The sequence below is a fragment of the Dromiciops gliroides genome, chromosome 3, assembly GCF_019393635.1.
Source record: "Dromiciops gliroides isolate mDroGli1 chromosome 3, mDroGli1.pri, whole genome shotgun sequence".
NCBI lineage: Eukaryota > Metazoa > Chordata > Mammalia > Microbiotheria > Microbiotheriidae > Dromiciops > Dromiciops gliroides.
In genome coordinates, this window is record NC_057863.1 from 546,286 (window position 1) to 561,847 (window position 15,562).

The 15,562-nt window shown below is 49.3% G+C and overlaps 1 protein-coding gene across 2 annotated transcripts in view; it reads left to right on the forward strand.

The window, feature by feature from the left end:
* WSCD1 (WSC domain containing 1) overlaps nt 1–15,562 on the forward strand; it is a 73,718-nt gene that overhangs the window by 53,980 nt on the left and 4,176 nt on the right. The window contains exons 8-9 of one of the 2 annotated variants that reach the window (XM_043994198.1): nt 476–676; nt 6,756–7,095. In XM_043994198.1, coding sequence (XP_043850133.1) covers nt 476–676; nt 6,756–7,095 — 541 coding nt within the window. Of the gene's footprint in view, nt 1–475; nt 677–6,755; nt 12,561–15,562 lie in introns of those variants that run through there. The other variant, XM_043994197.1, reaches the window with a different exon arrangement.

Below are 15,562 nucleotides of genomic sequence, written 5' to 3' on the forward strand. Positions count from 1 at the left end.
GTGTTGTGAAGATGCAATCCAATGTGGAACTGTCTGATGGCCAGAGATAGTTCTTGCCCTCTCTGAGATGAGGACAGCACCAAACAGAGGAGCCCAGAGACTTAGAGACAAAATGTCCAAGGGTACATGATAGTCATGAAGTCTATCTAGATGGGGAAGGGATTTTTGCAAAGTCCCACAGTGAGACTGAGGTCATGGCAAAGCCAGACTCAAAGTCAGTCCCATCGTCTTCCACGCCCCCATATTCCTTTTTTCAGAGTCTTTGCTGAACACTTCCCATTTGTCCAGCATAGAGGCAAATGTTCTCAGTGCTCAGAGTCTACTTGTATGGGGGTCAAAGGACACAGACTTAGAAATCAAAATGGTGGCACTGACCTTATATCTCCACTCCACCTTCCTGTGGGAAAGAGGAGCATCCCTGTATACTGAAGCAGAATGTAAGGTGCTTGAGCCTAATTTAACTTTTTTGTTTAAGGGTTTAAAGGGGAGAAAGACCATTGGAGGAGCAGGAGGACCATCTGTGTGAAAACACATGAAAGTGGAAAGAGAGAGATCGAGATGTTTGATGCTGCCATCTTGCTCATACGGAACCCATACAGGTCCCTCATGGCAGAATTTAACCGCAAGTGTGCTGGGCACTTGGGATATGCCACAGACAGGAACTGGAAGAGCCAAGGTAATGTTAACAGCAGAAGCGGGTGGACAAAGCAGAGAGCTGAACCAGGTGGTCTCCAGGGCTCTGTGTCACATGTTTAGCAGCACAAGAACAGAAACTCGATAGTATTGACATATTGACCTTCAATTCTGAATCAGTGCCTTCTCCCTGCCCCCATGCAGAACCATCCCTTATAACAAAGAATAAAACTAAGAAAGAAAGCCCAGCAGGTCTGCAGCACTGACCAGTACATTAGTCAAGCCTGCCAGCTGTGTAGACAGTGCTCCACACCCATAGGCCCCGTGGTACTGGGGCCAAGTGTGAGCAGTATGATGATGTAGCCCTCAGTTTCTGTTTTTGTTGTTATTCACTGCACGTCTGGTTCTGATCTTATTGCTTTGTGTCCAGTCAGGCTTCATTCTCCAGGCTTTTCTCTACTTGTTATAGCAGTTGTTTCTTAGGGTACGGTAGTGATTTTCCAAGATGCCCATGTACCTTGCTGGTGTGACCCTCCTTCATTGGGCTGGCATTGTTTTCATTTCCCTACTAATCGACTCCCATGAGTGCCCCCACCTAAAAGTGCTCAACTCTGGACAGCTCTCTAAGGACCCAATCTTGGGGTGCAGCTCCTCACCCCTCAGAGGCCTTTTGGAGGGCAGGGCCAGTACTAAGGGTATAAACACTTAATTCTGAGGTGCTAATTCACTGATCTCTCAGCTTCAGCTGAAGCTCAGTCAGTCATCCAGACTCTGACGACGGATTGGCATCTTGCACATCTTGCTTAGAAATCCCCATAGCACTTGCTACTTTACAAGGCATCCTTTGGCCTTGGGGTTATGTGACCAGGGCTGTGCTTGGGGAGTGCCTGTGCTCCCACTTTTCCCCTTATTGTTGTTGTTGTTGTTGTTGTTAATAGGTAACATTTAGATACCACTCATGTGCCAGGCACTGTGCTCAATCTCATTTGATCCTCACAGCAATCTTTTAAGGTAGGTGCTATTATTACCCTCATTTTACAGATGAAAAAACTGAGGCAGAGCTTGATTGGCTTTGTCCAGAATTATCTGAGGCTGGATTTGAACTCAGGTCTTTTTGACCTGATTCTCTATCCATCATACCACTTAGCTTCCCCCAATGTGGGAGACTCGCTTGTGGGTCTTGCTCCCACCTGTGGCTGGCTGCTGCTTCCCCATCCCGAAGAAGTCATCTGCCTATGGTCAGTGTGGTTCCTCTTTCCTCCAGCCTCCTCTAGCAGCCCATAGGGACAGAATTCAGTACTTTCTCAGCCTTTGAAAACAGCATTTCCTAAGTCTGGAGACAGTGTGAGCCAGAGACAGCGAGCTCTGAAGGAGCTCCCACAGACTCAAGGGTCTTGCCTAGGCTGGTGCTCTGTATCATTCCAAACAGGTTTGGGGGCACAAGGTGCCTGAAGCTGTGGCAATGGGAGGGGCATGTGTCATGGTGAGAGCAGAGATTCAGCCTGGCTCAGCATACCAGTGGTACCCAAGGCAGGGCCAGTGAAGGAGTCAAGGATGTGTATGCCCGGAACAGGCCCATTCCACAGAGGGGTAGGGCAAGGCCCACCAGCAAAGGATGGGTGGATAGAAATGCCATACTCTTTTCCCAGCAGGTCTCTGAGTTCAGTGAATGGGAAGTCCCCAACCCCAAAGCTGCTTAGGAACTTCTTTGACCTCAGTCTTAGCCAAGCCCAGTCAGAAGGGTGGTGGTCTCCGTGTGTGTGTGTGTGGGGGGGGTGTACACATGCACGTGCGCGCACGTGTTTGTGTAAAAGCACATGAAAGCTGCTTCTCCCCACACCGCCCCCCAGCTGTGTTTTACAGACTACAGTCCCCTCTGTAGCCACATGAGTGGATCTTAAAAGAAAGTCTACACAGATCCGGGCACACAGCAAATCTGTCTGTGCTTCTGGATAAGATACTCCCATCACCATTCTCAGAAGCAACAAGCACTTATTGAGCACCACCTGTGTGTTGGGCACCGTGCTGAGGATACAAGGAAAGGCAACAACATGGCCCCTATTGGAGGCACAAATGTGCAAACAACTGCATACAAACGAGACATCTACGAGATAAACTGGAGACTATCTGAAAAAGGAAGCATTCAGGGAACCTGGGAAAGGCTTCTTGTAGGAGGGAAGGAAGCAAAGAACTGAAAATGGTTTTATCTGGGACTGGGAGGAAGCCAGGGAAGCCAGAAGGATGAACAGCATTCTAGGCAGGGGAAAAAGCCAGAGGAAATGCCTGGGGTCAGGAGATGGAGGATTTTGTTGAGGGAGCAGCCAGGAGGGGCAGGTAAATATAAAAAGGCTGGGAAGCAGCTAGGTGGTGCAATGCATAGAGCACCGGCCCTGGATTCAGGAGGACCTGAGTTCAAATCCGGACTCAAACACTTGACACTTACTAGCTGTGTGACCCTGGGCAAGTCACTTAACCCTCATTGCCCCACCAAAAAAGGCTGAAAGTTAGAAAGGTTACAGAGCAGAGAGATGGCTTTCCACTGGGACTTGGTCACCAATTTATGCCCGCAGGGGAGGCAGAGACACCATTCCATGCTTGCTCCCTCCACCAATCTCTTGCCTGTCTGCCTGCAAATGCTAGTCCCTCCTCTGGGGAGGCCTGGTCTGGCCTGGCTTGGCTTTGAGGGAAGGAGAGAAATGGCATTTGGCTGCCCCACCGGTCCTCTTCCCTGAGAAGAGGGCTCCATCCTGAGGAAACCCCCAAAGTTAGTGAGAGTGATGTGGGAATGTCCCACACAGGAGACTGTGAAGGGCTGGTCAGTGGGGTCATGGAAACCCAGAATAGAGAGAGGTTCCAAGACCATTGGCTGGTCGGCATAGTCATCAGGGGCTGCTGGAACAGCTGCTGGGCTTGGCAATGACAAGATTGGTGACTCAATTGGATGATGAGGTTGGAAAGCTGGACTACAGAGGGCTTGGAAGAGCATTCAAGGAGAGGGAATGGAGGTGGTGGAGCCTCTCTTGAGGAGTTTAGCCATGGAAGAGGATTACTGACATAAGAAATCCCAGGAGAGTCTGAAAGAGGCAATGTGGCCAAGCAGCTGACTTCTTTATTGGTCTAAAAATAATTATGAGTTAATCTTCAATTTAGCCTTACTTTGGTGTGTGTATATTCATTAGGGAAATTGGTCCATAATTTTCTTTTTTCATGTTATTTTAGCCTATTTTCAAATTACCACTGTATTTGTATGATCAGAGGCATTGGGTAATGTCCCATCATTCTCTACATATGAATAATCTATGCAACACATGAGCTCCTTGTTCCAAGAAAATGAGAAAGAATTCCTCTGAGAATCCACATTAAGGAAATTATCCATCATGACTAGGTAGGGTTTACATCGGGCCATGTAAGGCTAGTTCAATATCAGCAGACACAGGAACACAATCTTTACCTAGAGAACCCCTCTAGTAGTATCTGGTACTGTCTGGCCAGAGCCCAGGAGAAACCACCAGGGACCACGGATAGTGGAACTGCTTTTTGACCACTGACTTGGACTACTGATCACTAGGGGAAATTGGGTCAAGCCCAGAGCGGAAGAAGCTAAGAAGGCAAATGTGTCCACTGGGAGATGAAACAGACCAGGGCGCAGCTTGAGGACCCAGCCACATGGATGCCAGAAATGGGAAGGCGCCAGCTTCTCCTCCCCTATCTGCATTTGCTTTTAATCAGACTGGTGCATGGGGTGTGCTGTGAGCAAACAAAATCATGACGATTGGAAGTTGTGCTGAAAAGACAAGGAATTTACAACCAAGACAGTGGATTTAAGCTCTGAAAAAATGTAAGCAAATGTGTGGAACTGAACTAATTCCCCAAATATTGTCTTATCGGGCAAATGTGGATGCCGTGAGCCTCAACACCCAAGACTGCTGTGCCTCAATCTGTAGAAGGGAGATGATTGCAATGCTCTGAGTAAACCAGCATGAAAGTATGAGCTTCCTGCTGGGGTTTGCTACTGCTTCAGAGCCCACTTTGGGTGACTAGGGGCTGCTGGGTGAACAAAGGAACAAATCAGCTGTTCATTAACTATATGTCACACATCGCTGAGTGCTTTGGACACAGGGAGAAGAGGCAGGTAGTGGCTGTCCTCAGGGATTTCTATTCACATGGGGAAGACGAGACACACAGGTTTTGGCAGCATCAGCTGGAGTCTTGCAGGAAAGCCAGTGGTCAGGCTTCTTCTTCAATGTCTGATTAAAGTGCTGAAATCGAATCCATTTCTGATGTTGAGCCACTGGACAGGCCAAGGATGTGGGGGGCAAAGACTTCTGGGTCCTCTTCAGATACAGTCAACTCCCATGGACAGTGGCTGTGAGCCCTGGGCTGGAAGCCTGGCTCTTCCCAAGGCTCTTGGGCTCAGGGTCTGGGCTATCTCCATCAAAGTCTGGAGGAAAGGTGATGGCTGGTTGCCAATCTTGCCAGTGGCAGTTGGTGGAGATGGCTGACCATTCTAGCTCTGAGTGTATGGTCCTATAATCATCAGTCACTTTCCCTCCTAGGCCTTGGTTTTCTCATAGATAAAATGGACCTCCAAGGTTCCTTCCAGTTCTAGAACTCCGATCCATGTTCCTCAATGTCTTCTTGGTAAAACTTCTGAGGACCTGCTCACTGACACAAACAGGAGAGGAGAGACCAGTCAAAAAGGGCCAAATTAGAATAGAAACTCCTTGAGGCCAAGGGCCCTGACATTTAGCACAGTGCTTTGACAAAGTAAGCACTTAATAAATGCTGCCCCAACCACCCATCCACCCACCCATCCATCCATCCACCCACCCACCCATCCATTAATCCATCCATCCATCCATCCATCCATCCATCCATTAATGATGATAGCAATGATAACAGCATCTTCCTTTTAAAACTGTAAACACTTAAAAGTGCTTTTCTTCCAATACCCGGCAAAGTACATGTTGTAAGTAACATGATGCTCACTTTTCAGATGAGGAAAATGAAACCTGGAGAAGACAGATGATTTTCTGGGCATTACACAGGTATTGATTTGGTAGCAGAGCCAGAAGGGAAATCCAGGTGTCTCTACTCCACTGGGCTGCAGAGAGGCGCATGAGCCGATGAGGATTGAAGGAGGTAGACCCAGTGGCAATAGCCGCCCAACAGAGCTGGAGGCTGGAAAATGATCATGAACAAAGCCTGGCTCCTGAGGAGAGATGGGAATGCATCCATCCCTCCCTTCTTTGCAGAGATGGGGGCAGGGTAGGCATGGAAAACGCTGCATCATTGTAAGGCAGGGAAATGGTCTTCAAGAAGTTTGACTGTGGGGCTCCAGGGATGCCGGGATTCCATTGGAGGCTTCACCACAGGCCAGAAGGCCAGACCTGGGTCAGAAGAGATCTCAGAAGCAGCTTACTCTGCCTTCTTGTCAACAGCATCCCTGGCAGGGACGTGCAGGCTTAGCTTGAGGACCTTCAGGCAGAGGGTCACTGCCCCTGAGGCAGCCCTTACCCCTGGTGGGGGGAGCTCTGAGGCCTGGAGCCCAGCAGGACAAAGGATACCTCTTCAAATGCTCCTTTGAGCCTTGTCTTCAGCCAGACTTCATGTGGCCAGGACTCAGGGTCCCTCACCCTCCTTTCTGTGGTCCAGGCTGTGATCAGCCCATTGAGTTGGTTCATTGGTACCTAGATCTTGGGCAGACTTGGGAGCTATGATCTAGGCCCACAACTGGGCAGGAGGAGCAAGACAGGAGGCTGAACTGGCAGTGTTTGCTGAGTGACCCAAAATTTCTCCTTGAAATGAAGGTTCTCCCTCTTTTAAAAGCAACAACCTGCTCTGGACATGCTGGTGGCTGCTGCCCACAGAACAGCCATCCCCTGTCTGAGAGTGTCCCCAGAGATGTGGGCAGGTCATAAAGCCAGAGTGAGGTCATGGCCAGTCCCTCCCCAGCCGGATCTCTTGACCATTCTGCTCTGCCACAATCCTCCAGAGCCCATGGTCTGCCAGTGGGGACTTGGAGAGGGGCGGTGGTCTTTGGCCAGCTCTGAGGGACTTGGGGGGATCAAAGTGACTCTGACCTTTCCCTGACCCTATTGTTCTCCTCTCTCCTGCTCCAGAGTGGCCCGACTTTGTCAACAGCTATGCATCCTGGTGGTCATCCCATGTCCTGGACTGGCTCAAGTATGGCAAACGGCTCTTGGTCGTCCACTACGAGGACCTGCGTCAGAGCCTCCTTCCTAAGCTGAGGGAGATGGTGGCCTTCCTGAATGTGACAGTGACTGAGGAGAGGCTTCTGTGTGTGGAGAGCAACAGGGAGGGAAGCTTCCGGAGACTCGGTGGGCAGCCAAGGGAGCCCGAACAAGCCTTCACGGCCGAGATGAAAGCACTCATCGATGGCTACATCCGGACTGTGGACCAGGCCTTGAGGGAGAGGAACTGGACTGGCCTGCCCAGCGAGTATGTGCCCAGATGATGGGTCCCTGGCAGGTGGCCCCAGCACCATCTGCTCCCCACAGTGTGCCAGATGCGCAGAAGCACATGACCACCCTCACACATACTCACACCCTCATACATGCACACACTCAGACTTACCCCCCCACACACTCAGACACACACATTCACAAACACTCGCACACACTCACACCCTCATACATGCACGCATTCAGACTCACACACTCATACTTACTCTCCCACACATTTACACAGTCACACCCACACTTACCTATACATATACACCCATACACACATTCACAAACACTTAAACACACTCATACCCTCATACATACACACACTCAGACTCACACACTCATACTTACTCTCCCACACATTTACAGTTACACTCACACCTACACCCATACACACATTCACAAACACACACTCACACCCTCATACGAGCACATACACTCACTCTCCCACACATATTCATCCTCATGCACACACACACACTCTCTCCCTCAATTCATAGGCTCACACATGCATACACTCCAACACAATACTCTCCCACATATTCACACTCACTCACACATACAAACACATACTCATCCATATACACATGCACTCACATGCACATATTCTTCCCCACACACTCACACCCACAGTGGCTCTCAGAAGCCCATAGGTTTACAGCCCCAGTGCCTTGCTGGGGTGGGCCAAGGAAGGCAGTTTTCTCTGACCCTGGGAGGCTCCCCGGGGCACTCTGAACACAAGGACACAGACTGAGCCCAGCCTGTTTTGAGAGGGTGTCCTGTGCAAGGTCTGGGGCCCCAAGTGGCTGCAATGGCCACAGTGAGCTGCAAGGTTTGGAGAGAATTGCCCCCTTGCAGGTGTTCAGATATGCTGAGGGGGATTGGTCATCACACTTCACAAGTCGCCCTCAGCCAGACAAACATACTGACTATGTCTCGGAGACTCCTGTGGAGTCCCCCTCTTTGCCCAGGCTCAGGCTCCCCAGAAGCTGTGCTCAAGCTGCCTCCCTCTGGGCCTTGGGCGATGAACCGAGAGGGAAGGAGGCAGCTGCCAGAAGCTGGAGCCAGCAGTGCTGGCTCCAGTGGGTGCAAAGGAGCCCTGCTGGGGGCACCTGGGATGTGGATGGTCACCCCAGAGGGAGGCTTGTAGCTTCCCTGGGGGCAGGGAGAAGTCTGGTCAAGCCTCCTCCTGGGTACCTCAGGGAGCACCAAGAGGGGTCATCAGTGCCCGAGGGTGGCTTCCACTGCGCCTGGATTATGGACGCTGCTGGCTGCCAAAAGATAGCACTGGTCCAAGTTCTTGGGGAAATGGGATGGTCGGGTCCATTCTGTTGTCTCTCTGTGATCACTTGGCCCCTCTGGGTCTGCCTGCATTCTTGGCGTGCATCTGTCTGTCTGCCTGACACTCTCCCCCATCCTCCCTGCCGGTCCTTTTTGGTTCTCTCTGTGTTGGAGACCATGAAAATTCAGCCTATGTGGGGCTTCTGCCTGGGAAGGATGCTGGCTCAGTGAAGTGATAGAGTCAGTCAATGGTCAATAAGCACTTATTAAGCACCCACAGTGTACCAGGCACTGTGCTTAGCACTGAGGAAACAAAACAAAAAAAAAGGCAAAAGACATTCCCTGCCCACGAGGTGTCCCCAGGTTCATAGCCAGTGGGAACGTGCTCTAATCTCCTTAGAACTCAGCCCTGCCTATGTCAGGAGCATCTTCTGCACAATAAACATGCCCCCAAAGTGGGGCAGGCAGCCGCAGGGTCAGGGAGGGCCGTGCCTGGGGCTGGGAGGCTGTGAGAGAGATTTGGGGAGTCAGCAGACTCCAAACTTGGAGATTCTATCAGTACTTAAGTCGCTGAGTGTCTGCACGTACCCAGGACTCAGTGAGTTGTCCAGAGAAGGTCCCCATGTGTGTTTGGACACATAATGGTCATAAATATTATGGGGCAACTGGGAGATGCAGGAATAGGGGAGGAGTTGGGGCATCCTAATACCTAATACCTTCTGGCCTTGATCGGAGGCCAGTGTGAGCTCAGGGGGTGTCAATGCCCCCCCCAGGGGTCTGAGCCTCCTCACCTGCACCCATGCGTGGTCATGGAGAATTGCTCACCATCATGAGAACTGACATTCCTATGGTGGCTTAAGGCTTTCAAACCTCTGTCCTCCCATTACTCCTGATAGGTTATGCAGATGCCATCCCTCCCACTTTACAGATGAGGAAACAGAGGGTCAGGAAATCCACATGGCTAAATCCATGACCACATGGCTAGTCAAGCACCAGAGCTGAACTTTGACCTCAGGCCCTGTGACCTCCAGTTTAGAGTCGGGCAGTCACACATTGTTTGCTGAAAGTTGCTCCTCGTCAAAGAGAAGCTGAATCATTGGTCTGACCCAGCGCTCTAAGTTGTCTTTGATGCTGAGCATGAAAGCTCGTTTGAGGCCTGTGACTGCTCTCTGCTTGCAGTGTCAATGCTAACCCTTCTCTTGCTTCTCTTTTGGTCCTCTTCTGACAAGCCTCATCTGACCCTGCTCTTCTTTCTTAGCCCTGTCTGTGGATGGCTTGGAGCAGAGGCTTGGCCAGTGCCCTGCCTAGGAGATCCAAGGGTTACTGCTAGGGGAACTCTGGGATTCTACCTCCTCATTTGGGAAAGTGTTCTGTATTGGATAGACTTGTCTAGGAATTGGTGAGAGGCTTTGGTTTCCTTTTTTTGGAATGAAAAACTTAAAGCAGGTTGAGTTGGGACTGAGATGTGTCCCATACAGTGTCTTCCTATCCTATTGATCTCTTCTCATTTGGAATTTGCCTTCTATTACTCTAGATTTGTGTTTTAGCCTCTGTGACCTATGTAATGGACAAAAGCACAAGATGGCCTGCTGTTGGGTCATGCTTTTCATGTTTGCACTGCTGAAGGAGAAAGGCCTTGCTAAGAATCAGAGTCCTTCAACTCTATGCAAACAGTGTGTGTGGCTTCTGGGGTCCTCCAAACAAGGCTTCTGGCCAGCACACCATGAGATGACTGGCAGCAGCAGCAGAAGCCCACCTGTGCAATAGCTAAGTGGGAGAAAGGTGGGTCACTTCTCCTCGGAGTGGCCAGGGAGGGAGCTGGAGAGCCGGCTTCATTGGACACTCCCAGGCTTAAGCACTGTGCTCTGCCAGGGTCACTTTGCCTTGAGGCGCTCATGATGAGGTGATCAAGCGGCTTCTGTGCTGACATGGTGTTCATAGCAAAGAGTCTGCAAAGAGCTCACATGGATCTGTCAGACAAAGCCAGCCTGCTTGGATCATTGGTGTCTTCTCTGTGAACATGGGCACAGGGTGAGGTGCAATTCAAGATCAAGTGATGGAAACAGCCAGACTTCTATCGAATACTATGTCTTCTCTCAGCACTGGGCTTGGTAAACATGGGACTGGCTGTGTTTTCATAGATAGGAAGTTGGCAGTGGCAGATGCAGCCTGCTTAGAGCCAAGGTTGGTGTTCAACACCAGGGCTCTGAAAAGTGAGATGAGGGTTAGAGTCGGTATAGACTCAGCACTGGGAGGGAGGGTGACCCCTTTGGGCAACTCAAGTAGGCACGTAGGGTCACCTTGGAAATGGTCCTGTGCATGCAGACAGTATGCCTCTGTCACAGGATCATGGGAGATCATTAGAGCTGGGAGAGACCTTGGCAGCCTCTAGTCCCAAAGGAATCCCCAATATGGCCTAGCCAATAAGGAGGAGGAATGCATTCCTGACTGCCCAAGGCAGCCCACTCCCCCTTGGAACATCTCAAATTGTAAAGGGTTTTCTTGGCTTTAAGCCTCTTTGAATTGTCTGTCTCCAGAGCTCCTGGCTCTGCCCTCTGAGGCCAAACAGGGCAACTTAAATCCCTTCCTTGTGACAGTTCTTCAGATCTTATGAAAACAAGTAGCTGTTCGATTGTTAATAAAAGTGTAAAAAATAGAATCACGAATGAGCCACATGCTCCCAGACTGGATGGATTACAGGTGTGGATTGGACCTGGTGGCCTGCAGGGTCTCTCCCAGTTCCAGAATCCAGGGATTCTGGGATCCCCCAGATGTAAAGATTCTCTGTATCTATCTAGTCTAATCCATCACACCCCAAACCAAGATCTCCTCTGCAATCTGACCAACAAGTGTCCATCCAGATTCTTTGAGCAGAGCCAGTAGAAGGGGTTTCTGCAAATCAATCCTAAATTGGCACCTTTGCAACTTCTCTCACTGTTCTCTGCTCTCTGATACCAAACCATACAAATGTAACCCCTCTTAAACATGGCAGTCCCTCAAGTACTTGAAAACAGATATCATCCCCCAGGCCTTTTCTTCTTCAGGCTACACATGCCCAGTCCATTCACCAAATCCTTGAGTGGGCTGATCTGGAGGTCCTTCACCATCCTTGCTACACGTCAGGGCTGGGTCCCCTTGGACCATCTTCTTGTTGAGGCTCCATGTCTCCTTAATGCAGTCTAGCAAAGCTTTAATTTCCCGATTTCCATATGACACCATTGTCTTAGGCTGAGCCTTAGTGTCTTGTCATGAATAAGTATGTAATGACCGTTGAACTGGCTAAATATCTGCATTGTTTTCAGAGGAGCTTCTGTCTGACAACCCCTCACTGATCAGCTTTTGAGGTGGATTTTGAAATTCCAATTTAGAACTTTTCATTACATCTACTCCTATTAGATTCAGTTCACATTCTAGCTGTCCCAATTCTGACCCTGCCATTTGGGGTGTTAGCTATCCCTCTCAGCAAATTAAATCAATACCATCTGTGCCTTCATACCAGTCATCGATTAACATTTTGAATCGCTCAGGACCAAGGACAGCTCCCCGGGGGCATTTTACAGCTTCATCCTTCTAAACTGATGTTCAGACCATTACTGACTTCTCTTTGGACCTGGAAAGAATTAGGGTTCATTTCAACCCTAACTGCATTGTGGTCTAGCCCCCAACTTTGTTCAGGCCACAGGGAGAGGATAAGAGTTTTTGTCCCATGTTTAGCAGATGGCTGAGTAACGAATATCTGTAGTATTTCCCCAACTGACCAGTCTAGTTACTTGGAGAGGGGAGTGCATGTGTGTGTGTGTGTGTGTGTGTGTGTGTGTGTGTGTGTGTGTGTGTGTGTGTGGTGGCGGGGGGAGTGTAGGGGGTCAAGGAATAAAGATAATCTGGCCTGATCCTTTCTTGTTGATACTAGGCTAGCTCTTGGGGACCATTGCTTCCTTTGGGCCGGGCAGGACAATGAGGGTCAAGTGACTTGCCCAGGGTCACACAGCTAGTAAGTGTTGTGAAAAAAATTTACTGACTTGGGGGGACTAATCTAACTGGAGGAATAATCTGGAGATTTTTGACTCGCTGGCTATCTGACTGCTATTAATTTAATATGGGCCATTTAAAAATTTCTCCACACTGCTCCCAAATTGACAAGCGAAAGATTAAGAAGCCTTTTAATTAAATAATCAAAGCAGAATTTATTTATAAAAGTAAATGTAAGCGATAAGGGTTAAGAAATGCAAATAATACAACCTTTCTCCGCTTTTAATACAATAAGGGCTGCCTCTTGCCTTAGGGTATGCTCCAGCTTTCTCCAACTTTCTCCTTCACTCCAACTCCCCTGTGCTGACTGCCCCCACTGAATAGCCCCCTGCTTCACTCTTTAACTTCTCTCTCACTACCATAGTGATGAACCCCTGAAAAGCCCCTTACTCCGCACCACTCCTTCCTCTGTCTGTCTCCTCTCTTATTCTTGTCAGCTGGAGCTCTTTCTCACTTTCTCCAATCTCCATACCGTCCTTCTGTTCTCTTAATCTTCCAGCCTCCCTCTCAGCATCTCTATCATCCCTTTCTCACTGACCTCTCAGCATCTCTAATCTCCAGAGTTCTCTTCTCTTAATCTTTCAGCCCCCCCCTTCACTGTCTAACTCCCCTATATATATCTTCCTTCTAACCCCTCAAACCTCGGGCTCTCTGTGCCCCGAACATGCCAAGCTAATCTGCCAGCCGAGCTGGCGCTGCGGCTGGGGGGACTCTCCAGCGTCCTGTGAATACCACACCCAGAGTGCCAGGGGCCCATGCCCCCTGCTGTGCAACCAGGGACCTCTGCACATGCTATGCCAGAGGCCAGCCTGGACGAACCTGGGATCTCTGGGATAGATCCTCTCAGGGTGGAGGGAGCTGGGGATTTTCTCCCAGGTCTGACCTGGCATCCCATAGAGCCCACAGGGCTTTTTGGCTCAACTGTAGCAGAGAGGGAGGGGCACTAGCCCCTCTGACAAAAAAAAAACACCCTGAGGGCCTAAGGCTTTTTAATCTCATCCCAAAGGCAGGGTCCCCAAATCAAAATAAATTTCCACAGTGTCAAGTGTCTGAGGCCAGATTTGAACTCAGGTCCTCCTGAATCCAGGGCCAGTGCTTTATCCACTGTGCCACCTAGCTACCCCTCAATTGCTTCCTTTTTTAAGATAGTGTCACTAACCATCCATTTCATGATACATTCAAGAATTTTGCCCAGAATTGAAGACAGGCTCCCTGGCCAATAGTGTGCAGACTCTTATTTCTTCCCTTTTTGAAGACCAGGAATTTGTGCTTCTCCACTCTGTGGCACCCCACCCATCCTTGGGGTCTCTTGAACATCACTGGCAAAGGCTCAGAAGCCACACCTGCCATTCTTTCAGCACCAAGGGACACAGTTCTTCTGGGACAGGTAATTTGACCTCAAGGCAACAATGGTGGGTAATCCGTCTAAAGCTGTGGTGTTTCTCAAGTGCTCTATATACACTCTCATTCGATCTTTATAATCACCTGATGAGGGAGACATTCTTAATATGTCTGTTTTAGAGATGAAGAAGTGGAGACTCAGAGGCTAAGTGACTTGCCCAGGGTTACCGGACTAGGAAGTGAAGTGGGATCTGACCCCAGATCTTCCTAATGCCAGTTCTAGCTCATTATACCCTGCCACACTGCCTCTTTCCTTTCTGCATGAAGCATATTGCCTGCCCCATAACACTACAGAAATGTCAGCTAATTCAAATGTTATTGTCCATGGCAGAAAAGACAGAAGTAAAATAGGATCTGAATCATTCCACTTTCTATTATCACTTATTGTCTTCCCATTGACCCCAAGCCGAGATCCTGTATGATACTTTCCCTCCAAGATAGCTTTAAAACCACAACAAAACAGTAACCAAAAAATCAGCCTCAACTTATCTGGCCTTTAGTGTCTGGGAGACTGCTCTTACAACAGGGCAATGCTAATTGTGTGTATTCATCCTTTGTTACTATCTGTGCCTGTTTTTTCAAACTACATCTGGACAATGAGTTCCCCATGCATCCCTGTTTGTCCCTTCCAATGACCACCCTCTTCTCTCCTCACTGGAAGGGTTCTTCTTGGTGCCTTCAGAATTTCATTCTCAAGAGTTTGTCATCTATCTTGTGCTTATTTCTCCTATTAAGTCGTAATCCTTGAGACTTTTCTCTGCACCTTGTGGCAAGAATACTCTAAATGTCTTCCCCTATTTGTGGACATGAGTTCTGGGTCAGTATTTAGTCTTGCTATTTTTGGTGGTGGATGGTGGGCACAGCCCAGATCCATAATTGAACCAGTGCTGGGATTGCCTGGAGAGCAAATCCTTGGCATTCATGCAGATTGGCAAAGTGCTCAGAATCATGTGGTCAAGGATGTGTCAGACATGATTGGAACCCAGGTCTTCCTAACTCTGAGGCCTGCTCTCTAGCCACTTCACAAGGGTTGCCTCTGTCAGCATCTGCCCATGACTGAGTGTGGACCGAAAAGTTGATGCAGGTGGAGTAGGGGAAAGAAAGAGCTTTGCTGGGGCCTGACCTAGCCAATATTTCATCTGAGTGGCCTCTTCTAGGAGTGATGGAAGCTTCCCAAGTGTGGGATTCAATTCACTTTGAGGATACATCCTAAGGTTTATTAGCATTTGCTGCCAAAATGCCTTTTGCTGTTATTCTGTGTTAATTATTCAAGAGCTTTTACAAGTGACCCATGAGAACTAGCCAGATTAGCTTTCTGGTCCTCTTCTAGATGGGCGCCTTGTCTACTGTGCCTGGCCTCCATCCAGCCTCCCACCTGGCATTTTTTGGAACATCTCTTCTCTGCCTCATCAGAGGAGGGGAAGATGGAAAGTAGGTCCAACTGGTAGAGGGGAAAGGCCTGGGGGTCCAGTACTGGCCCCAAGTGACTGCAGGAAATGCATAGCCTTTGATTCTCCCAATTCTCAGGGCATAAAGCTGATCCTTGGCAGCCCCCTCCCCCTTAAGCAGGGCAATTCTCTGTGTGTGGGGCAGGGTGGAGAGAGAACAACAGAGACAGATAGGAAGAAAGACAGACAGACAAAGAAACTATCCTGGGAAAAGAAAGTGCTATGAGGTTTCCCCTCCTAGTGGACATTCATTCTGGATCAGCATTTAGTTATGATATTTTGGGTGGGTAGGTGTAATTG